Source organism: Oreochromis aureus, linkage group 14 (assembly GCF_013358895.1).
Source record: "Oreochromis aureus strain Israel breed Guangdong linkage group 14, ZZ_aureus, whole genome shotgun sequence".
In the NCBI taxonomy this organism is placed as follows: Eukaryota; Metazoa; Chordata; class Actinopteri; order Cichliformes; family Cichlidae; genus Oreochromis; species Oreochromis aureus.
The window spans coordinates 9,870,859-9,894,965 of NC_052955.1; the positions used below are offsets into that span (position 1 = coordinate 9,870,859).

Sequence of the window (24,107 nt, forward strand, 5' to 3'; positions counted from 1 at the left end):
GGCTCTCCACCAGCCACTGGGACTACTAATGTCATCGTGACTATTGGTGATATTAATGACAATGCCCCCAAACTCACATCAACTGAAGCTCATGTGAAAGAAAATCAGCCTGAAGGCACCATAGTCACTAGATTAACTGCATCTGACTCTGATTTACCACCCAACCAAGGCCCTTTTATGTACTGGTTATTAGACTCCTCAGTGGGCAGTGCTTTTTCACTCACTCCTGATGGAGTTCTGCTCACCACCCGCCCAGTTGATCGGGAACAAATCTCTGCATATCAAGTGCTTGTGGCTGTCAGGGATTCAGGATTTCCTTTGCCACTATCATCAACATCAACCTTCCACATCAGCGTTGTGGATGAAAATGATAACCCTTCAATGCCAAGAAATATCTTTATTGAGGTGAAATATTTTGGTAGTTCTTTCCAAGGTGGCATGATTGGTAACGTCCATCCTGAGGATCAGGATGAGTCTGATAGATTCAACTGCGCCATCAAAAGTGGGCCAACTCACATGTTCACAATCCTTAATGGCACATGTGAGCTGTGGTCTTTTCCTTTTCAAGGCGAAGCTACATTTAACATCTCCATTGAAGCTACAGACCAGCTGCACTTTCCTGTAAACAACAGCGTCTATGTTAACTACAAAGGTTTCACAAACGCTTCTATAGACAATTGTATATTATTTTATGTGTCATCATCTTCAGTAGAGCAGTTTTTGTCTAATAACTATCTGAGGTTTGTAAAAGCTCTGGACAGTCTGTTTAACCTACAAGCCTCTAAGACTCATGTATTTGGAATCAAACATATTGGGAGGGAAATCCTTCTGTTGGCTGCAGTCAAAAATTACAACGGTCAGTACCTTAGCAGAGAGGTGGCGAGTGGTATATCATCTGGACACAAGAAATTACTGGAGGCTCAGAGCAATGTGACAATTTCTCACATCACCAGTGATCCATGTCTTAGCAGCCCTTGTCAAAATGGAGCATCATGCCACAAAAATATTTACATCAGCCAGGAGGTTGCCGTCCTTGAAAGTGTAGCGGTCATCTTTGTTGCGCCAAAGAAAGAGATTTTTAACTGTACTTGTCCATCCGGATTTACTGGTTCACTGTGTGAAGAAGACATTGATGAATGTGAGCTAAATCCCTGTGAGAATAAAGGCACATGTGTGAATACAGTGGGAAGTTTCTTCTGTCACTGTCAGGTTGGCTTCTCTGGTTCCCACTGCGCTGCTGATGTCAATGGATGCCTGAAGGTGAAGTGCCAAAATGGTGGGACTTGTATCCCCTCCGAGGATGGATATCAGTGCCACTGTGCGCCTGGATTTGAAGGTACATTTTCTCATGTATAGATAGATGGAAAAAAAATTAATATCTGAGAACCAACTGTTAATTTGTTTTTTAAAATAAAACTTCTTTTTTATTTAATTGTTTCAGGAGAAACCTGTGATGAGTTCGTAGACCACTGCAAATCATCACCCTGTGTTCATGGTATCTGCATTAATTCACAAACAGGATTCTCTTGTAATTGTCCCTTTGGTAAGAATAATACATAATGCTAGATGTACATTTGTCTACAAAAGTGTAAAATCTTAGGAAAGACACACTTTCTTGCATATATTTAGAAAAAAAGGGTTGCTTGTAACAAACAACTGTATACAAATGATGGACATAGCAAGGCTGATGACACCCACTGTTTAGTTATATCTCATTGTGAAGCTTTAAGCTGAGCATTTTTTAGCATCATTTTTAATCCAGAAAGAGTAATAAGTTGTCAGTCACAAAGTAAACCCACTCTAACACCTAATTTATGCTTCAGCTGGAAAATTCACAATGTAACCTCCAACATAAGTGCAAACTCCTCAGTCCCCTTGGACACATGTAGGTTACATTGTAGGCTCTACAAAGATCTAAATCTGGCCTAAGGCATACCCTGCTTTATTTTCCTTCTTGACTCTAACTGGGGCCACAATTTACAAAATAAGTATAAAATCAACACAAAAATATTTACTGAGGTCGGAGCATGGGTACCAAAGGGTAATTTGTCCACTGACCTATGTACAGGCCTCTACTTTATGGCTTGTAACTTGTATTTATTGGACACAGCATATGTCTACAACTGCCTTTGTCAACACATCTGTCAATCAAAGTGACTACACCCCTAACTTGAAGCTTAACAAAATTCAAGAGTGGTTGTATCACCAAAGGGGTGTACAGTGGTTTAAAAAAAAGAAGAGAGAAATTAACTATTGAGACCAAACTCATGTTCTGTACCTGGCTATAATCATGCTCCTTTTATCCTTATGTTGATTATTTTAAAACATACAAGTCAATGGGAACAGACTGATTCTTAGAGCCAGTGTCAAGTAGCCATTTAAAGAACGGCTGTTTTTTGTGTGCGTGTTCATTTTCATCCACAGAAGACGTACATAGCTTCGGTCTAAAAAGTGAAACCAGTACAGAAGTGACTTCAATCTGCATTCATTGTCATGTGTACAGGGAGTGCAGAATTATTAGGCAAGTTGTATTTTTGAGGAATAATTTTATTATTGAACAACAGCCATGTTCTCAATGAACCCAAAAACTCATTAATATCAAAGCTGAATGTTTTTGGAAGTAGTTTTAGTTTGTTTTAGTTTTAGCTATTTTAGGGGATATCTGTGTGTGCAGGTGACTATTACTGTTCATAATTATTAGGCAACTTAACAAAAAACAAATATATACCCATGTCAATTATTTATTTTACCAGTGAAACCAATATAACATCTCCACATTCACAAATATACATTTCTGACATTCAAAAACAAAACAAAAACGAATCAGCAACCAATATAGCCACCTTTCTTTGCAAGGACACTCAAAAGCCTGCCATCCATGGATTCTGTCAGTGTTTTGATCTGTTCACCATCAACATTGCGTGCAGCAGTGCCTCCCAGACACTGTTCAGAAGGTGTACTGTTTTCCCTCCTTGTAAATCTCACATTTGATGATGGACCACAGGTTCTCAATGGGGTTCAGATCAGGTGAACAAGGAGGCCATGTCATTAGTTTTTCTTCTTTTATACCCTTTCTTGCCAGCCACGCTGTGGAGTACTTGGACGCTGCGTGTGATGGAGCATTGTCCTGCATGAAAATCATGTTTTTCTTGAAGGATGCAGACTTCTTCCTGTACCACTGCTTGAAGAAGGTGTCTTCCAGAAACTGGCAGTAGGACTGGGAGTTGAGCTTGACTCCATCCTCAACCCGAAAGGCCCCACAAGCTCATCTTTGATGATACCAGCCCAAACCAGTACTCCACCTCCACCTTGCTGGCGTCTGAGTCGGACTGGAGCTCTCTGCCCTTTACCAATCCGTCCATCTGGCCCATCAAGACTCACTTCATTTCATCAGTCCATAAAACCTTAGAAAAATCAGTCTTGAGATATTTCTTGGCCCAGTCTTGACGTTTCAGCTTGTGTGTCTTGTTCAGTGGTGGTCGCCTTTCAGCCTTTCTTACCTTGGCCATGTCTCTGAGTATTGCACACCTTGTTTTTGGGCACTCCAGTGATGTTGCAGCTCAAATATGGCCAAACTGGTTGCAAGTGGCATCTTGGCAGCTGCATTGACTTTTCTCAATGGGCAGTTATTTTGCGCCTTGGTTTTTCCACACGCTTCTTGCGACCCTGTTGACTATTTTGAATGAAACGCTTGATTGTTCGATGATCACGCTTCAGAAGCTTTGCAATTTTAAGACTGCTGCATCCCTCTGCAAGATATCTCACTATTTTTGACTTTTCTGAGCCTGTCAAGTCCTTCTTTTGACCCATTTTGCCAAAGGAAAGGAAGTTGCCTAATAATTATGCACACCCGATATAGGGTGTTGATGTCATTAGACCACACCCTTCTCATTACAGAGATGCAACCTAATATGCTTAATTGGTAGTAGGCTTTCGAGCCTATACAGCTTGGAGTAAGACAACATGCATGAAGAGGATGATGTGGACAAAATACTCATTTGCCTAATAATTCTGCACTCCCTGTACCAGTTTGTGACTCCTCCGGGTGCAAATGATGTTCTCAACTCGCTTGGTCTATAAATGCTTTCCTCATGAGAGCCGCTAGTTTCATGTCATACTGAATGTAAGATGAGATTAATTGTGTAAACTATGATGCATATTAAGAAAGATAAAGCTTGTCTATATGAAGTATCCCTTGCATTATCAGCAAGATCCACCCTTTTCTTGTTATACAGTTTCAAAACACCAAAATAGCAACAGCAAAATGCTCAGCCTAAGACTTCACATCAATGGGTGATATCAGTAGCTATATATGCTATATGTTTATGCACATATATGAAATATGCTAAGAGGTTTTCTAAGTAGTAAATGGGAAAAAATAATATGGAACTCATCTTTATGTTAGGAGTCAGTGGAGTCCGGTGTGAGGATCACAGTTATGGCTTTGAGGAGCTGTCCTTCATGGAGTTTCCACCACTGGATCGTAGGACTAATTTAATCTCTTTGGAGTTTGCCACAGTGCAGAGGGACTCCCTCCTCCTCTACAATCCAGGAGGTTCAAACAGCAGAGAGTTCTTTGCACTGGAGATACTGGATGGAGCAGTACACCTCTCTTATGATCTGGGTTCAGGACCTGTGAGGTTGCAAACATACAAGCAAGTTGCAGAGGGATATTTTCACAGTGTTATTGCCAGGAGGATTGGCAGCGTGAGTTTTAAATATATCAGTATAAGAGGTTTACAAAAAAACAACAACAAAAAAAAAACAACTGCCAGGTTACAGGGTTGCCTGCAGAGAAATGTTTACTCATTAGAGTACTTTGCATTACATGAGCAACTTAGCAGTACATTTACCTCTGAGTATACTGATCTTTTAGATCAGCAGTTTCTGAAACACTTAGATCAGCCCAACTGGCACCAACAATAATGCTATGTTTAAAGTCATTTAAATTATCTTACATTCCCATTCTGTTGCCTTAATCCCTTGAGGTGCTGCCATGATTGGTTGATTAACAATGAGTTCAACTGTTGTACCCAATAAAGTGGCTAATAGTATGTCTACTATTAATGGATTACTTAATTGAATAAGAAAATAACCGTTTACTTGAACTGCATAAGTAATGTGTTATGTTTCTTCATTGAAAAAGTAATCTGAGTGCTTTATACATTAACATATTTTATTGAATTTGAGTTACATTCATATATCTTTATTGCATTTCACAGATGGGTTCACTGCATGTGGACAACTGCACGGAGGATGAAAACAATGGATTCTGTTTTTCAACGAATGATGGAAGTATTTCAGAAAGGTAGCAGTGAAATATTTAATTGGAATATTCCTCATTTCTAATTTTCATCTTCATGTAAGCAATATTTTTCGTTTTTCAAATTTTTTCTTTCTTTGTCTTTATCGCCAATTAGGACACTTGATGTTGGCAACAGTAATATGACCTTTGGAGGATTAAGAACTACTGAAGCTATTTTAATGCATCCTTCTCAGATAAGAACCCATGACTTTGTTGGATGTATCCGAAACATTCATGTTAATGGCATCCTCCTGAGACCCTCAATGGCCTTAGCGGCATATAACATCTTTGACAGGCAGGCTTATTAAAATTAGTGCATGTACATGTCTTTATACTTTAAACATTGCTGGATATAAAAAAAAAATGTCTTACTGTTTACTTTTAGGTGTCCTCGAGCAGCAGTGTCATTATGCTATAGTGTCCCATGCAAGAATGGTGGTGTGTGTCATGACCTTTGGTCTGACTATTTTTGTGAGTGCAAAAGCCCTTTTACTGGAAAAAACTGTGACAAAGGTATAAAAAACAATAATAGTGCATATGATATTGAGCTTCTGTTTTAAAATCAGGTGCAGAAGATTAAACAGTTTTTTAAAACTTGTTTTTAAACAGAAATGTCAGAGGAACTTGTTCTGAAATTTAATGGCAGTGACTACATTGATTATGTTATTAAGGAGAAATTTAAGAGGGACTACCTGATGAAAGAGATTTTGGATGAAAAATTGGGATCAAACAGAGATCAAAAAGCAATTAACATCAAGTTCAAGACTAAACATGATGGTGTGCTGATGTTTATCCGCGGACAGAGAGCATATATTATGCTGAAGGTAGATGAAATCTATTTAACCATATATATCTCTTGTATTCTATATCCAAGTATGAAACTGTTTTTCCCCTTTATTCAGATAAAAGACAAAAAACCTGTCTACATTTTTGAAGATGCACTTTTGGGAAACCTGTCCGACTTCTCTGTGGACCCTCCTGTGGCTGATGGGGTCTGGCATCTCCTCTCCTTGTTCAGCAGGGGGCAGAACACTTTCCTCTCTGTGGATGGGAAACCAGTTTTGAACATCACTGGCCAAAGTATGGATCTCACTCCACTTAGCGTACAAAAGATCATTCTTGGTGCTGCTCCCACAAGAGAAACAGTCAATCAATCAGGTAAAGTTTATTCTTAAAGTCAGTTTTTAAAATGCCAACTTTTGTACAACATATGAAATGAAGGCCAGAAAATATATACTGCATACAGTCTTGTCATTGCAATTGATGAGAGTTTTGTGTAACTGTTTAATCAGACTGGATCTTCTTATCTGTTTAAACTGATCACTCTAAAAGCAACACGTACCAGTAAAGTTACATTGAAGGAGTAACGTGGAAGTAAGTGGACCTCTGAATCTGCTTTGTTTTTTATGACAGGGTTCAGTGGATGTGTGCAGTATTTCAATGTGACAGGTTACTCTCTGCCTGTCAGCGGACACAGCGTAATGGTGGATGTCAGGCCAAGCTCGACTCTCACCCAGACCAACTGCAGCTTTCCGCATTTTTGCCTCCCTTCAGGATGCTCTGAGAAGGACGGTCCCAGCAGGACTTGTCTCTCACACTGTCAAAATCACTGGACATGTGAACCCGGTGTGCAGAACAACTCCTGCATCTGTTTACACAATGTTACTGACCATTTCTGTGATATATGCATCTCCACAAGGGATAGCCATGATCACTGCTCTGAAATGCAAGGCAACCTGCCACTGTGGCTCATTGCCACGGTTCTTCCTCTCATCACCATTCTGGTGATTGCAGTAATGTGTGTTGGCCTTTACAAAGTAAGACATTCTGATTCAAGATGTCAGAGTGCGAGCTTACCAGTGAAAACAGAGCATGGGGCAGACAACAAAGCGTTTTCCTTTGATGGCAACACAATGCCCACAGAAGCTCTGTCACCAGAAAAAGGGAACAGACCTGACCTCATGAGTACCAATCAGCCAAAGTCAAGTGCGGAGATATACTGTGATAACAGTCTGTCAAATGTTCAGCCATTACCAAAGAGTGAGGTTGAGTATTATGAAATCGGCAGCATCTGTAGTACATTTCATTCGGATGATACCTCACTGAAACTCAGCTGGCAGAAGCATCTATACAGCTCAAAATGTGGGAAAGCTGATCCGAAACAGTGGGGAGATTTGAGGATGCTGTTTGCAGGATTTAAGAAAGAAAGCTCTAGGGACGACAAAAGCTCCCCAAAGCCTCAAAACGTTACTTTGATAAATGAACAGTTGCTGAATAAGCTTCATTCAAAACAGTCCCAGCAGACAGATTCTTGTTACACGAAGAGATTCGTACAACCAGAATTCCTGGAGCCAATGCAATGTCTCACTTTTGAAGAAATTAGCAAGCTAAACACTCCTGTGAAAAAAATATTGCATCAATCAGCTCTGAAATGTGGAGCCACAGACCAAATCACAATGGTGGATGACTCATGTGAAAGTGAAACAGAGAGCACGCTTATGTGCTCAGAGTCTGAGTTCAGACAGTTTTCTGTTGTCACTGGTGGGAATTACATACATGACCATTCATTAGGGCAACAACAGAACCTATCTTTCAACCCATTCTTCAAACAAACAAGTCTATCTGCTGACAAAGAGAGTATTCCCTTAAGTATATTTGAGCAGTGGGAAAATATTTTAAATATGCACCTACCTTTTAGCAGCTATGCCCCTGTATTTGAAGATATTGCATGCCTACCCAGTGAAGCCAGTAATAGCAATGATATGCAAAGTGACATAGAAGAAATTATTTGATTTTCATATCACCCATATAGATGTAACAAAGGTTTCATCTGGATAGTCTAACTGTTGCACATTCTAGAAATATTTTTGATATTATTAACTATAGTTAAAATGTCTACTTGATCAATAACATAACAACATAAATTAATTAATGAGTGGATAAAGAACCTGTTCATGTTTACTTCATCAATTTGTTGCTGGTTGTCTTTGAAGACTTGTCAGGTAAAATTTAATTGTGTATCTTCAGAATGGCCAGAGATTTTGTCTCATGATTCACTTTATATGAACACATATAGATCAATAACAGCATTTAATCTTAATGGACAATAAAATTGTTTATAGGCTTCAAATTGTTCTCATTTACTAGACATGTCTCTTGCACTGATTGTTTTTTAATCTGTTTTTTGATGCTGCACGAAGATGCTGTTTGCATACTGTACATTACAATAGGGAACTAGTTAAAACATGCAAAAGGAAGGTTTATACTAAAGAGATAAGGAAATCTACTGTGAGAGTCTCAGTTTCATTCTATAATGTCCTGTAACATTCAGAATTTTCAAATAAATAAACAATCTCCTGCACATACCCCCAATATACCCATGTGTATCTTAATTTTCTAAAATTCAGTGATAAAATATTATTAAGGATATCACCTGATAACACTTGACTGGGTGTTTTGGTGTGGTTGTTGGCCTGGTCGCTTGTGGATTATGGATACAGGGTGGCTTAGACCTCTTTGTGGCACGGTGAGGGGTCGGGCTGGAGTTGGGTGAGTCTCAGGCAACTTTCTGCCGCCTCTGGTCCCCTGGCACTCCTGCCCTTGGCTGCAATAGTTCCATCCGGGGCCTACCTCTTCCCTAGGCTGGGGTGGATGCACGGCTGTCATCAGGATGTGGACTTAGATCTTTAGCTCTCTTGGGGGCCGTGGATAGCCAGGGTCTCTTCTTCCTTGTCAACCTCTGGCTGCTTGGGGGAGCAAAATTGTGTATTTGTTGTTGTGTAGTCTGAATGTGCTTTGTTACAAATGCAGGAACTGGAGACCCAACATGTGTGTTCATCCTTTGCTTCCCCCTCCCCTTACCCCCATTTTTTCTCTCTTTCTTTCTTCTCTTTTCTTTTTCTATTCCTCCGCTTTCTCCTACCTTTTGCCAATCTGACCACCACCTCCTGTCTGTTCCAGCATAATATCTAATCAGATAAAACTATGAATAATAACAGATATTCTGCTTGTTACAACTGCTGGGCAGGACAGGTTTTTAAAAAATGCAACACTGGGTATTTTTTCATTGGGAAATTTATTCTCATTGAGAGTAAAATTTGAAATTACATGTGATGTAAAAATTAAAATTTAAAATGAATAAATATACTTATTTTCAAAAACATCCTTCAAAGGCAGCTGAAGAATTCACTAAATTTGGAAAACTATATTTCCCCACCTTCTACATGCCCTGTCATCCCCTCCTGTGAAATGAAAATTAAAAAATAAAAAATAAAATAAAAATAAAAGGTATAACTCAGCCTTCACTCCATCAAACTCCATCAAACATACTGAGCCAATTAGTTTTAAAACTTATTGTAAAGTGACCTCTAGTGGTCATGTGATGTAGTATCAGTTGTTTCAGAACCAAATACTCTTGTTATTTCTTACAGAAAGCCAAGTTAACAGCCTGATTATAAGACTTCTTCGGTGATATACTGTGTGGATTTTGTAAAGATTGTTTATTTAGCACATAAATATCTTTTACATGCAGGGTTAATATAACCCTTTCTCTTTTCAAGTTGAATTACACACACAACCACATATATATATATATATATTGATATATACACACACATATATACACATATATATATATATATATATATATATATATATATATATATATATATATATATATATATATATATATATATGTGTGTGTGTGTGTGTGTGTGTGTGTGTGTGTGTGTGTGTGTGCACCGTAGATTTACACCACAACAAAACTATATATACAATTTTAAAACAATATGATACAATTTTGTGGTCCATATGAATAAATAAGAAAAATAAAAATGCAAACCTTAAAATTTAATAATTTATATTTATGTAAATTATAGCCAACTTATGAGAGTTTAATCTTTTCATTTTTTCCTAAATCTTTTTTTCTAATCTTACAAAATAAAATAACATACAGTAAAAGAAACTGCAGTTTTGTATGGCCAAATGCATGTTGGCTTTTCTGATGCTGGAAATGTAAAATATTAACAATTTATTTACAGTCAGTTTTTAATCCAGTGCTCACTTTTCTTTTTTTGAATCTCCGCATCAAAACATTTTTAATTTCTTTAGTCTTGAAACAGTAAATCATTGGATTAACAGCAGCAGGTATGAGGCTGTACATCATTGTAATAATAATCCGAATAACAAGACTGAAATTAAATCCTAAAACGTTAGCAAGATAAACAAAGCATCTTGGCACATAGTAAAGGCAGGTAATAAAGAGCTGAGGGGCACAAGTGGACAGGACTTTGTGACGTCTCTCAGTCTGAGACATCCTCAGAACAGCTATGATGACAGAAAAATAGGATAAAATTATCAATGTTAAAGGAACCAGGAGAGTGACCATTGCATTAGCAAGTGCAACACTGTTCACATATGCCAGCCCATCACCACATCCCAGCCTTGTTATTGATATATGATCACAGTAACATTGCATGATAATATTCTGGTCACAGTAAGGCAAAGTTAAGGCATGAAGCACAATTCCCAGCAAACGTATAAATGTTAAAACCCAGCACATGGTGCAAGCAATAGCCACTGCTTTGTTTGTAAATAAAACGGGATATTTAAAAGGAAACCATATGGCAACAAAACGATCCAAAGCCATCATCAGCAAGTTTAAAGACTGAATAGCTCCCAAAGAATGAACAAAATACATCTGTGTAAAACAAGCTCCAAAAGAAGTGATCATGTCATTCCACCAGTATCTGGCTATGATTTTTGGAAGCGTCACCACGCCAAAGCAGATGTCTGTCATTGCAAGGTTAGAAAAGATCACATATATTGGTTTGTGCAGAGTCCGCTCAAAAATGATAACAGCTATAGTGAAACCATTTCCAATTACAATAGCAAGGAAAACAAGAAGAAGAAGAACAGACACTGGACCATAATATTCAGGAGGAAGTCCAGGAAATCCAATAATAATGAATTCTTTTATAGTGGTAATATTGGTGTATTTCATAATTATATATACACAGAAATAATCATAAACCAAAAATAAAATTAAATAAACAACAGTTTAGTCCTATGACAAAAATGAAAGAAATGTTTGGATTAGATACTCTATTATAATAATGATTAATTAGCTCTATTCATATCATCAATACACCTCAGCTCTTTAGCTCTAACTCTGCAAGAACATAACCCACTTTCCAAAACAGTGTTGATGGTTTTATATTGTAAATGTTTCCAACAGAGTCTGAACTAATGATGTGTGGGGTGAATAACGCTCAGAGGAAACAACTCCCATGTGCATTCAAACTTTTGAAGTGACTCGTTGCTTATACTGTATAATGAAATGATTTGCACTGAAGACTGTCAGAGCTTCACTGTGCAAAACTAAAGAAAGAGTTTACATAATTGTTCCGCTCTTAATTTTACTGCAATATAGGCGCTCTTTGTAGTGAGCTAATTTTATTTTGAAATTCGTTTTATTTTGAAAACCAGTTTTGGGAAGTGACAGGAAGTCAGCCATGTTTGTTTAGTTCTTAGCAGATCACATGTGGGGAAATTTGATCCAGCGACATCTGCCTTTTGTTTGTGCCATCGACACCACCGTCTGTAAGTTTTCATTTGTATTGAATTGTAGGATTGTATTTTATGTATATTTTGTGGAAATATTTGCTATAGACGAATACTTTAGTAGTTGTGTGCTAACGCTAATGGATGTGTATTGGAATCTAATTTTGTTGTGCTAATGATGCTAGGTTAATTTTAGCTATGTTATTTGTATTTCAGTTTTACTCCATGAGGAAATACTAATTAAAAGGAGTTGGACGCTACATCCTGACTTCGCGCGTGATTTCAAGTGGAGTTAGGCTACTGCTGAATTGTGTAGCATATACACACAAGGAGAGCAGGATAATAATCCTACGAACCACAGAAAAATCTTTCAAATTACATAGCTTGCTGTGTTGTTAAGTATGCTCTTGATCTTCCCAGAGTTTGTCATAAACGTTTGGCAAGTGAAATCCTTGTATTTTAACTGTGTGTTACTTATTAACAGTGTTGGGACTAACGCGTTATTAAGTAACGCGTTACAGTAACTACGTTATTATTGTGGTAACGAGCACGGTAACTAGTTATTATGCCAAAATCAGGAACGCGTTACTCGTTACTGGGATTTAGATAGGCTCGTTATTCGTTACTTCGTGTGGTGGCTATCGCGGAGCTTCCACAGATTCAGTAACATTAGCAAGTGGTGGAGGCCAGCAGGTGGATGAGAGAAAGGGGAGGCAGGAGGAGAGACCCGAAGCGGCCGCCGGTCCGAGTGTCAGGTGAACGGAACTTCAGGTAAGAAGTTATGACCTGCAGTCTATCTGGGTCAGATATAAACCAAGTTTAGGTGGAGTTTATTTTCGTTATGCTGACTTTTTCGTACTGCGTACTAGCTAGCATGACGGAGTTTCTATACAGCTGTGTGGTTGCTATGTTACTGATGTTGAACTTTATTTTGTTCATACGGTTAATTATTAGTGTTGCCAACCGTGCCCTAAAAAACGGAATCGTCTCGTATTCAGAGAAAACATTATGCGTTTCGTATTGAGCTGAGAAGGAACACAGTTTGTCCCGTACTTCAGCTACAATGAAAAAGACACAAAGCTGGAGTTATTCTGTGTTTACGCTGTCAGCCGCCTCTTCTTCTCTCATTCTATTCTCTCCTGTTTCTACTTCAATCATGAAACTGATCAATGATCAGCTGATCGGCTTTTCTCTCGTTTTATTTATCGCCCACTTTGCGCCAGAAAGAGGAAACCAGCGGATGTCGCGCTAAACGAGACAGCAGCACGTTTAATCTTGATCAGCTGTTGTTAGAATTTATTTAATATTAATTTCTAGTATCAGCTGATGTTTGCTGGAGCCACAGCTGTAAAGCTGCTGGTATGATGTCGGTTTGATTATCTGGTGAGTGGGAAACATGAAGATGAAACCAGGAGATGTCCTTACTGAATCATCAGAGCTGAACAGGTGATGGAGAAACAGGTTTACCTTTTAGGTGACATGGATGAGTTGAAGTTATGAACTGTTTCTGAGAGACAAATAACACCAGGATCCTTTTCTATGTAGCTGATAGCTGGTAACTGTGCAGGGGCGGATCTAGCAAAGTGATGCCAGGGGGCCAGGTAGGGCGTTAACAGGGAAAGGGGGGCACAAAGAAATACTTTTAATTCTTATTCTCATTTAAAATGTCTAGCTTTTAATAAATAATTATCTGAGTCTTACAACAAACAATTGATCATATATACCATCAAGACAGTGTACATCACTGTCACAACAGTGTTGTTTTCATTCAAAGGCTTTATGATTTTTCCTATAATGGCGGGCCGGTCTCTAGTCAAAATGCCCGGGTCGATTTTTTTTGTCCCAGTCCAGCCCTGGATGCAGCTCATCTGTAGTCTGGTGTTACCTACATCTTCCTATTCAGAAGGCAGAATTTCTGAGTTCTGAGTACAATCAAAAGCACCACGACTGCAGTTTTTGTGTTGGATGTAAAAGCGCATGATGCTGTGACGTAGGCTAGAATCATCGCGCAGTCGACGATGGTCCAGGCGTGGGATTTCTCTCGTGGAAGTATGCACATTATTTTTTCCTTTCTATTGGTAGGTGGCACAGTGCACTTGTGGCAAGTAAGCAAGCTAGAAGACTGGCAGTCTGGCTGGGTATCCAGTTACGGAAGCAACATATTAACAAGAGAAGTCTGACTAAAACCAAAGTTACTTTCCCTAGTAACTAGTTACTTTTAAAGTAATGAGTAACTTGAAGTAACTGAGTTACTTTTGATGGAAGTAACTAGTAATGTAACTAAGTTACTAATTTAAAGTAACTTACCCAACACTGCTTATTAATAATTAACACAAATCTTTTTCCATTGTGTTGCACCATGCACCTTACTACCAAATTTATTATTTCAATTCAATTCAATTTTATTTATATAGCGCCAAATCACAACAACAGTCGCCTCAAGGCGCTTTATATTGTACAGTAGATTCTACAGTAATAGATACAGAGAAAAACCCAACAATCATATGACCCCCTATGAAGCACTATGCAAGCACTTTGGCAACAGTGTGAAGGAAAAACTCACTTTTAACAGGATGAAACCTCCAGCAGAACCAGGCTCAGGGAGGGGCGGCCATCTGCTGTGACCGGTTGGGGTGAGAGAAGGAAGACAGGATAAAGACATGCTGTGGAAGAGAGACAGTGATTAATAACAGGTATGATTCAGTGCAGAGAGGTCTATTAACACATAGTGAGTGAGAAAGGTGACTGGAAAGGAAATACTCAATGCATCATGGGAATCCCCGGCTGCCTACGTCTATTGCAGCACAACTAAGGGAGGATTCAGGGTCGCCTGGTCCAGCCCTAACTATATACTTTTTTAGCAAAAGGAAAGTTTTAAGCCTAATCTTAAAAGTAGAGATAGTGTCTGTCTCCGAATCCAAACTGGAAGCTGGTTCCACAGAAGAGGAAAAACTGAAGGCTCTCCTCCCATTCTACTTTTAAATATTTAGATTCTACTTTTCTCTCGAGCTAATACTCTAGATGAACAACAAGGTTTGATGCCTGCAGTGCCATCAAGTTTGGCAAAGGCCTGATAACAAGACATTCATTTGATTCTGTGTTGGAATAGAGTCTATGCAGGACGGTAGCTCTCGAGGACTAGGATTGGGCACCCCTGCTCTAGGAACAACAAGGGCATTAAGATAAGATAAGATGGGGCCTGATTATTTAAGACCTTGTATGTGAGGAGCAGGATTTTGAATTCAATTCTGGATTTACAGGAAGCCAATGAAGGGAAGCCAATAAAGGAGAAATGTGCTCTGTCTTTCCAGACCCTGTCAGTACTCTTGCTGCAGCAGTTTGGATTAATTGAAGGCTTTTCAGGGAGTTTTTAGGACTTCCTGCTAATAATGAATTACAGTAGTCCAGCCTGGAAGTAATAAATGCATGAACTAGTTTTTCAGCGTCACTCTGAGACATTTCTCATTTTTGGGCCATTCAATCCTTATACAACTGTAGCAAGAGCTTGTTCTACATAGCCAGTAATAAGTCATACTCATTTCCAGTGGGTGTTAGAGTCTGCCAGGGTTGCTCTTTGTCATCGATTCTGTTCAGAATTTTTATGGATAGAATTTCTAGGCATAGCCGAGTGGCTTCAGGATTCCACTTGGGTGGTATCAGAATCTGATCTCTGCTTTTCGCAGATGATGTGGTTCTGTTAGCTCCATCAGGTGATGGCCTCCAGCTTGCACTGAAATGGTTCGCAGCCAAGTGTGAAACAGTGGGAATGAGAATCAGCACCTGCAAATCTGAGGCCATGGTCCTCAGCCGGAAAAGCTTGAAGTGCCCACTCTGGGTCAGGGACAGGTTCCTGCCCCAAGTGGAGGATTTTATGTATCTTGGAGTCTTGTTTAGATGTGCTGGGAGAAAGGAACAGGAGATCAAAAGGCGGACTGGTGCTGCAGCTGCACTGATGCAGTGATGCAGATGATGTACCGGTCCGTTGTCATGAAGAGAGAGTTGAGTGTAAAAATCGAAGCTCTCAATTTACTGGTCGATCCACGCCTCTACCCTCACCCATGGTTACAAGCTGTGGGTAGTGACAGAAGGAATGAGACCGTTGATACAAGCGCCAGAAATTAGGTTCCTTCTGAGGGTGGCTGGCCTCTCCCTTAGAGATAGGGTGAGGAGTTCAGTCATTTGGGAGTGGCTCAGAGTGGAGCTGCTGCTCCTCCACATTGACAGGAGCCAGTTGAGGTGGTTCAGCATTTGACAAGGATGCCTCCTGGGCACCTCCTGGGTGAGGTGTTCTGGGCATGTCCCACCTTGGGGAGGCCCTGGGGCAGACCCAGGACACGCTGGAGAGATTATATCGCTCAGCTGCCCTGGGAACGCCCTGGTGTTCCCCCCTGACAAGCTGGATGAAGTGGTCAGGTAGACGGAGGTCTGGACTTGTCTGCTTAGGCTCCTGCCCCCGCACACTGGTCAAGGATAAGTGGAAGAAGATGGATGGATGGATGGACGGACGAATAGTTCACCCCATATATTTGACTTGCCCAAGTCAGATTTTTCAGTTCATCAGCTGCACATCTTATAACTATTTCCAGAATTAGATCAAAGTGTGCTAATGATGCTTTCAGTTATTGTAGTTCCATTCCTTGAAACAAGGGGCCCCTACATGCATTCAAAAACAGACTGAAAATCTTTTTATTCACACAGGCTTATACTTTATAGGTGTTGTTGTTTTGTTTTGTTTCATTTTGTAGTTTTTATAGCTTCAGGCCTTGTAAAACTACAAAAGTTTTATATGTTTTTGTCTTCTGTTAAAAGCACATAGAGTTAACATGTTATGAAATGTGCCAAAGTTTAGAATGAGTATGGACAATTTTTGTTATCACAGGCAAGAATTATAAATATATGACGTTTGATTGGTTTAATCTCCTAAGACCCGAACCCTTTCACAGCATGTATTTTTAATTTCTCCTTGATATTTGGGCATATTGGGACCCGATGAATGTAAAAACAAAGAATTACCAGATTTTCTTTTTTACCTGATTTTTGTTTCTAAGAAAAATGAGAGGTACATATTTCGTTTAAAATTTCGATAGAACAGTATCAGTATGATGGCCTCGTAAGTGGATATCAGGCCCTTGTAGAGCAAAATTGAGTATTTTGGTCTAAATAACCTAAAATGTGATGTCCACATATGTGGACGCCAGGTCCTAGGAGGTTGAGTTTGCAACTTAAGGCAACAAGAGACCTATTTTTCAAACCATCTTCAAAAGAACTATAATGGTGTGAAAAAGTCTTTATTTTAAATTTAAATACTAAACAAAAATAACAAAAGTAAACATAAAATGAAATTTCTAAATGAAGGTATTTATCAATAAGGAAAAAAAATCTTAACCACATGACCCTGTGTGAAAAAGTGATTACATCTAATAACTGGTTGGGCCACCCTTAGCAGCAACAACTGCAATCAAACATTTGCAATAGCTGGTTATGAGTCTTTTACAGCACTGTAGAAGAATTTTGGCCTATTCATCTGTACAGAATTCTAGAGGGTTAGAGAGGGTTTTCAAGCATAAAACACTGAGGTCATGCCACACCATCTCAATAGAATTCAGGTGATAATAAACACCTTGGTTTAGAAACTGAATTTTGTGTTTACTTGTGTTATCTTTGTCTAATATTTAAAAGTGTTTGATGAGATGAAGGATGTAAGTGTGACAAACATTTTAAAATGGACGATTTTCATATCACTTATATAAGGATTAATGCAGTTTAAGTGCAGAGAAGACAAAAATTCAGTTTTAAAAAGATGCAAAACAATTGATATCACAAGAAGACTTGATAAAGTTATCACATTAAGACATGTCAGCAATTAATGTTTCTCTGTTTTATTCTGTAAGTTAATTTGAGTATCAGAAACCTTTCTAAAAATATTATTAAACTAAACATTTGACATAAAAATACATTTTAAATGATATATATTAATAAAGACCGTAATATTTAGTTTGACAACTTACATATAAATTTGCAATGAATAACTTATGAGCATCATTATCAGTTGTTAGTATTCCTAAATAAAATAAAATAATGCAAAAACCATGTTTGTTTTGTTGAAGCTGGTGGAGGAAAATATTAACAATTTATTTACAGTCAGTTTTTAATCCAGTGCTCACCTTTCTTTTTTTGAATCTCTGCATCAAAACATTTTTTATTTCTTTAGTCTTGAAACAGTAAATCATTGGATTCACAACAGCAGGTATTAGGCTGTACAACATTGTAATAATAATCCGAATAACAAGATTAAAATTGAATCCCACACCATTAGCAAGATAAACAAAGCATCTTGGCACATAGTAAAGGCAGGTAATAAAGAGCTGAGGGGCACAAGTGGACAGGACTTTGTGACGTCTCTCAGTCTGAGACATCCTCAGAACAGCTATGATGACAGAAAAATAGGATAAAATTATCAATGTTAAAGGAAACAGCAGAGTGACCATTGCATTAGCAAGTGCAACACTGTACACATATTCCCGCTCATCACTACAACCCAGCCTTGTTATTGATATATGATCACAGTAACATTGCATGATAATATTCTGGTCACAGTAAGGCAAAGTTAAGGCATGAAGCACAATTCCCAGCAAACGTATAAATGTTAAAACCCAGCACATGGTGCAAGCAATAGCCACTGCTTTGTTTGTAAATAAAACGGGATATTTAAAAGGAAACCATATGGCAACAAAACGATCCAAAGCCATCATCAGCAAGTTTAAAGACTGAATAGCTCCCAAAGAATGAACAAAATACATCTGTGTAAAACAAGCTCCAAAAGAAGTGATCATGTCATTCCACCAGTATCTGGCTATGATTTTTGGAAGAGTCACCACGCCAAAGCAGATGTCTGTCATTGCAAGGTTAGAAAAGATCACATATATTGGTTTGTGCAGAGTCCGCTCAAAAATGATAACAGCTATAGTGAAACCATTTCCAATTACAATAGCAAGGAAAACAAGAAGAAGAAGAACAGACACTGGACCATAATATTCAGGAGGAAGTCCAGGAAATCCAATAATAATGAACTCTTTTATAGTTGTAATATTGGTGTATTTCATAATTATATATACACAGAAATAATCATAAACCAAAAGTAAAATTAAACAAACCACATTTTAGTCCTATGACAAAAATGATACAAATGTTTAGGTTAGATACTCTGTTATAATAATGATTAATTAGCTCTATTCATATCATCAATATGCCTCAGCTCTTTAGCTCTAACTCTGCAAGAACATAACCCACTTTCCAAAACAGTGTTGATGGTTTTATATTGTAAATGTTTCCAACAGAGTCTGAACTAATGATGTGTGGGGTGAATAACGCTCAGAGGAAACAACTCCCATGTGCATTCAAACTTTTGAAGTGACTCGTTGCTTATACTGTATAATGAAATGATTTGTACTGAAGACTGTCAGAGCTTCACTGTGCAAAACTAAAGAAAGAGTTTACATAATCCTACGAACCACAGAAAAAATCTTTCAAATTACATAGCTTGCTGTGTTGTTAAGTATGCTCTTGATCTTCCCAGAATTTGTCATAAACGTTTGGCAGGTGAAATCCTTGTATTTTAGCTGTGTGTTACTTATTAATAATTAACACAAATCTTTTTCCATTGTGTTGCACCATGCACCTTACTACCAAATTTATTATTTCAATTCAATTCAATTCAATTTTATTTATATAGCACCAAATCACAACAACAGTCGCCTCAAGGCGCTTTATATTGTACAGTAGATTCTACAGTAATAGATACAGAGAAAAACCCAACAATCATATGACCCCCTATGAAGCACTATGCAAGCACTTTGGCAACAGTGTGAAGGAAAAACTCCCTTTTAACAGGATGAAACCTCCAGCAGAACCAGGCTCAGGGAGGGGCGGCCATCTGCTGCGACCGGTTGGGGTGAGAGAAGGAAGACAGGATAAAGACTATGGGCTCAAAATGTGGTCATAAATATTTTGTACTTGTAAATCAGTTTTGTACTTGTAAATCAGGATTTGTATGTGTAAAAAGAATTTGTGCGTGCGTAAAAATTTTGTATGTGTAAAAAAGATTTGTGTGTGTGTAAAAGATTTGTATGTGTAAAAAGAATTTGTGCGTGCGTAAAAAAAGATTTATATGTAAAAAAAGAATTTGATTTGTGTGTGTAAAAAAGATTGTGTGTGTGACTTAGCCAAAAAAACCCTGCAAGTTACAAGTACGAATTTTGACCCTATTTTTCTTCCTGTCATCTGATTGGTCAATGTCATGTCAATCACAAATGTAACAATCCAATCAGAGAACAGATGGGTTTGGCTGTCGGAGGGGCACTTTTTGAACTGCAGGTCCTTGAAGGAATAAATGCCCTTTTACATGCCAACCCAGCGTTTTCCTTCATCACCACGAAGGAAAACAGTCTGTGGTCGTCCGAGTTTGGTGATTTTTGTGTCACAGGTCTACGTGCTTTATACAGGGACTTCCACAGCCTTTTCAACAGCGCTGTGGACCGCGGGGGGGTGTGTTTGGAAATGACAGTCTTCATTACAAAGCTTTCTTCGTTATGAATTAGCATACATGTTTTTATTGAACATTTGAAGAACTAGCAAAAAAACCAGAAACTGTTGTAGAGGACATAAAGTCAGAGATAGAAACGACAAGGAGCAGGTGCATCTAGTACAGGTAGAGCTGCTGCAAAACCCACAGAGCTCAGCAGCCAGCGCAACAAATTCTGGATCCTTTGCTTTTAGTTAGCAGTTAGCATTAGCAGCACATCCTGCGTCTGATGTGAAAGGACCTTTATGATGCGCACTGTGACTCACAGCAGTGGTCCCGGGTCAGCCCTGACTTTGTGTTAAACTAATCCTAAAGTAATAATGGTATTTCTAACCACTGACATACCACAACTTTATCCTTTCAACAGCTGCTGAAAGTTAGGGGACCTAGCTGCTATCGGATATTTATATAGAGATCCTCCAGCTTCAAACTGTATTACCCTTCAAGGACCTGCAGTTCAAAAAAGTGCCCCTCCGACAGCCAAACCCATCTGTTCTCTGATTGGATTGTTACATTTGTGATTGACATGACATTGACCAATCAGATGACAGGAAGAAAAATAGGGTCAAAATTCGTACTTGTAACTTGCAGGGGTTTTTTTGGCTAAGTCCACACACAAATCTTTTTTACACATACAAATCTTTTTTACGCACGCACAAATTCTTTTTACACATACAAATCTTTTTTACGCACGCACAAATTCTTTTTACACATACAAATTCTGATTTACAAGTACAAAACTGATTTACAAGTACAAAATATTTATGACCACATTTTGAGCCCATAATAAAAGATGAGTTTTGATTTTACGTTTGCCTCCGTGAGTGTGCATTTTTGGATCTACCATTTCTGCCTGAACACAGTACATGATACTACTGTTCATCAAAGCTTCACGAGAAACCGTTACAAAGCTTCTTGTAGACCTTGAGCTATGTATAAAGGTGTGAGGGCAGTCTTATAGATGATTCTGACAAACCGAGAAAGCACAGGCAACGTACACCTGTTCTACTCATGTGTTTTCCTAAAGTCTTGTTATTTATGTATTTATTAATTTTGTGCTTTTAAAAAATGAATTATTAAAAATGATAAACCCTGTCCAGCATGTTACTTAAAGAATATAAAATCATAACAGAGACGCTTTACACATATGTCTGAATTTAATTCTTTGTATGTCTGCCTAAACACACAGTGACACATCATAAACATAGACAGCAATAGTTTGATCAGTTTCAACAATATTCTGAGTCTATGTCTATAACATCACATACTATTTTATAATCATTAGATCTTTATAAAGAAAGAAAAAATTAAATTAGATTTTGCATGTCTTAAAAATTAGATGACAGGATACTAATGAAAGCTTGACTTGAAAAACAAAACAAAGACAAGTTAAAAAATGTGTGTTGCCTACATGCAAATGTGTAATTGTAGTTACAGGTTCAAGGCAATAGCATCAACAAAAACCATCCTGATGTTTAATTGCTAATATGTACTAAAGTAGGAATATTTATGTATTTTCAATGATAGCATAATTTGATTAATTTCATACAACTTATGTTTAATAATGTGAGTAAATGGCATACTTTTAAAGATTTTAAGCATTACACCTTACAAGAGAAGTGACATTTTTCAGTACAATTTGCCATAATATGTATGAAATATACACATAAAATAAAAAAAAAACAATGTTGGAATCCATTGTTTGGGAGGGAAAATGTTGAAAATAGGCTACATTGTGAAAATCATCACGTCGTTACTTTCATAAAAGTATCTGGGAAAGATATATCATGCTTTTGGCTTATCATGTCACTTTTCAGAGTTACATATTAAGGTGAAAGCTATAGCTTTAATTCAATTTTAGTTTTCTTCAGCTTCTTCATCATTATGTGTTTAATGTCATGAGTCTTAAAACAGTATATGACTGGATTAACAGCAGCAGGGAAAAGACTGTACAGCAATATCAACCCAATGCGGACATCTAAACTGAAAGAAAATCCAACAGTATAAGTCACATAAACAAAACATCTGGGTAGATAAAAAAGACATGTGATGAATATTTGTGAAGTACAAGTGGATAAGGTTCTTTTGCGCCCTGCAGAACTGGACATTTTCATAATAACCACAATAATAGAAATGTAGGAAAACAAAATGAATGCAAGAGGAAGCAAAAGACAAAACATGGCTAAACAGAGTGAAGTGACTACAAAACTTTTAACATCGTCTCCACATGCCTGGCTTATTATGGATATGTTGTCACAGAAGCACTGAACAATGATGTTTGATTTACAGAAAGGCAAAGTTAGGGCATGGAGTACAATAGCTATCATCAAAGGCAGAGGTATGAACCAAGCAAACCCACACAACACAGATATGACATTGTTTGTAATTAGAACAGGGTAACGAAGAGGAATACATATTGCAACAAATCTATCAAGAGCCATTACCAGCAAGATGAAAGATGTTACTGATCCCAAATAATGAACAAAGAACATTTGCGTAAAACAGCCATAAAATGAAATAACACTATTGTCAAACCAATATTTTGACATAAGTTTTGGCAGTGTCACAGTGCCAAATGTTAAGTCGTTCAGGGCCAGGTGACAAAAGACCAGATATGTTGGCTTTTGCAGGGACTTTTCATAGGCAACAAATGATAAAATGAAAATGTTCCCCACTGCAATGGCTAGGTAAACAAAAAAAAGAAAAGTTGATATGGTTCCATAATACTGTGGTGAAAGTCCAGGAAATCCAAGGATGAAGAAGCTTTTCATCCTTGTAACATTGGTGAAATTGAAAGACATAAATTACAGACCTCAAAGGCAAAAGCACTGATTAGAATTTTGAAATATCGATATGAGAATATACTACCAACATGCACTATAACATCTATACATGAATAATTTTCTAGAAATCATTAAATACAGGTATTAAAAGGTTGTCTTAGAAGAAAAACCTGAAGTAATTATTTAGATATTCTTGTATAAATACATTGAGTATGGCCTTTGCTTCTGATTGCAGCTCAATATTCAAAACACAGAACAGTGTCTGGGTGGTAGGCAGCATCCATCTTTTATGAGGTCTGACCTGTTGTATCCTCAGTGGACACCCTTCAGCACACCCTTCCCTCTTCCAGCCAAGCTAGCTTATAATTAATAGTTTTTGGTCAAAAATTTCCTAAGTGCTGTTTCCTGAAGGTTTAGGAGTGCACTCATTGTGAAATTATGTGCCTATAACTGAAGTCTGGAGAAATTTGAAATAAACAAGAGTGTACACAAACGACTCAAAATGTGTGCAACAGAGCTATCATACACTTGTAGATTTCACAGTGAGACAGACCCGAGTCTCGTTTTTAGGGACAGCTCATAGTTGCAGTTAGTAAGCATGGTTGCCTTACAGCGAGGTTTCAAAGTTCCTAGTTGGCTGCGGTTACTCTACAGTTACTCATATTTTGTATTTTAAAGATGTAACACCGATACATGTATTCCATTACTCCCCAACACTGAGACTTTATTACTTTTGCCTGTGTCTGTGTGTGTTTTCTCTGAGTGTTCTGATTTCTTGCCACCAACAAGACATCTGTCAAGACATATTGACAGACACATTAAATAAATAATAATAATACATCCATTTTATATAACACATTATAAGAAGTCCAAGGTC

At 38.0% G+C, this 24,107-nt stretch overlaps 3 protein-coding genes across 3 annotated transcripts; all 3 read right to left on the reverse strand.

Moving 5' to 3' along the window:
- Window positions 1-10,334: 10,334 nt before the first annotated feature.
- Window positions 10,335-11,306, reverse strand: LOC116310868 (olfactory receptor 1500-like). The gene has a single exon (XM_031727793.2). It carries the CDS (start codon window positions 11,304-11,306, stop codon window positions 10,335-10,337), a length of 972 nt encoding a protein of 323 aa, XP_031583653.1.
- Window positions 11,307-17,990: 6,684 nt separating this feature from the next.
- LOC116310869 (olfactory receptor 52B2-like) lies at window positions 17,991-19,010 on the reverse strand. The gene has a single exon (XM_031727794.2). It carries the CDS (start codon window positions 18,967-18,969, stop codon window positions 17,998-18,000), a length of 972 nt encoding a protein of 323 aa, XP_031583654.2. The 5' UTR covers window positions 18,970-19,010; the 3' UTR covers window positions 17,991-17,997.
- Window positions 19,011-22,285: 3,275 nt separating this feature from the next.
- Window positions 22,286-23,402, reverse strand: LOC120443502 (olfactory receptor 52E8-like). Its single transcript, XM_039622331.1, has one exon. The coding sequence runs from the start codon at window positions 23,246-23,248 to the stop codon at window positions 22,286-22,288; it is 963 nt and encodes a 320-aa protein (XP_039478265.1). The 5' UTR covers window positions 23,249-23,402.
- Window positions 23,403-24,107: the final 705 nt, after the last annotated feature.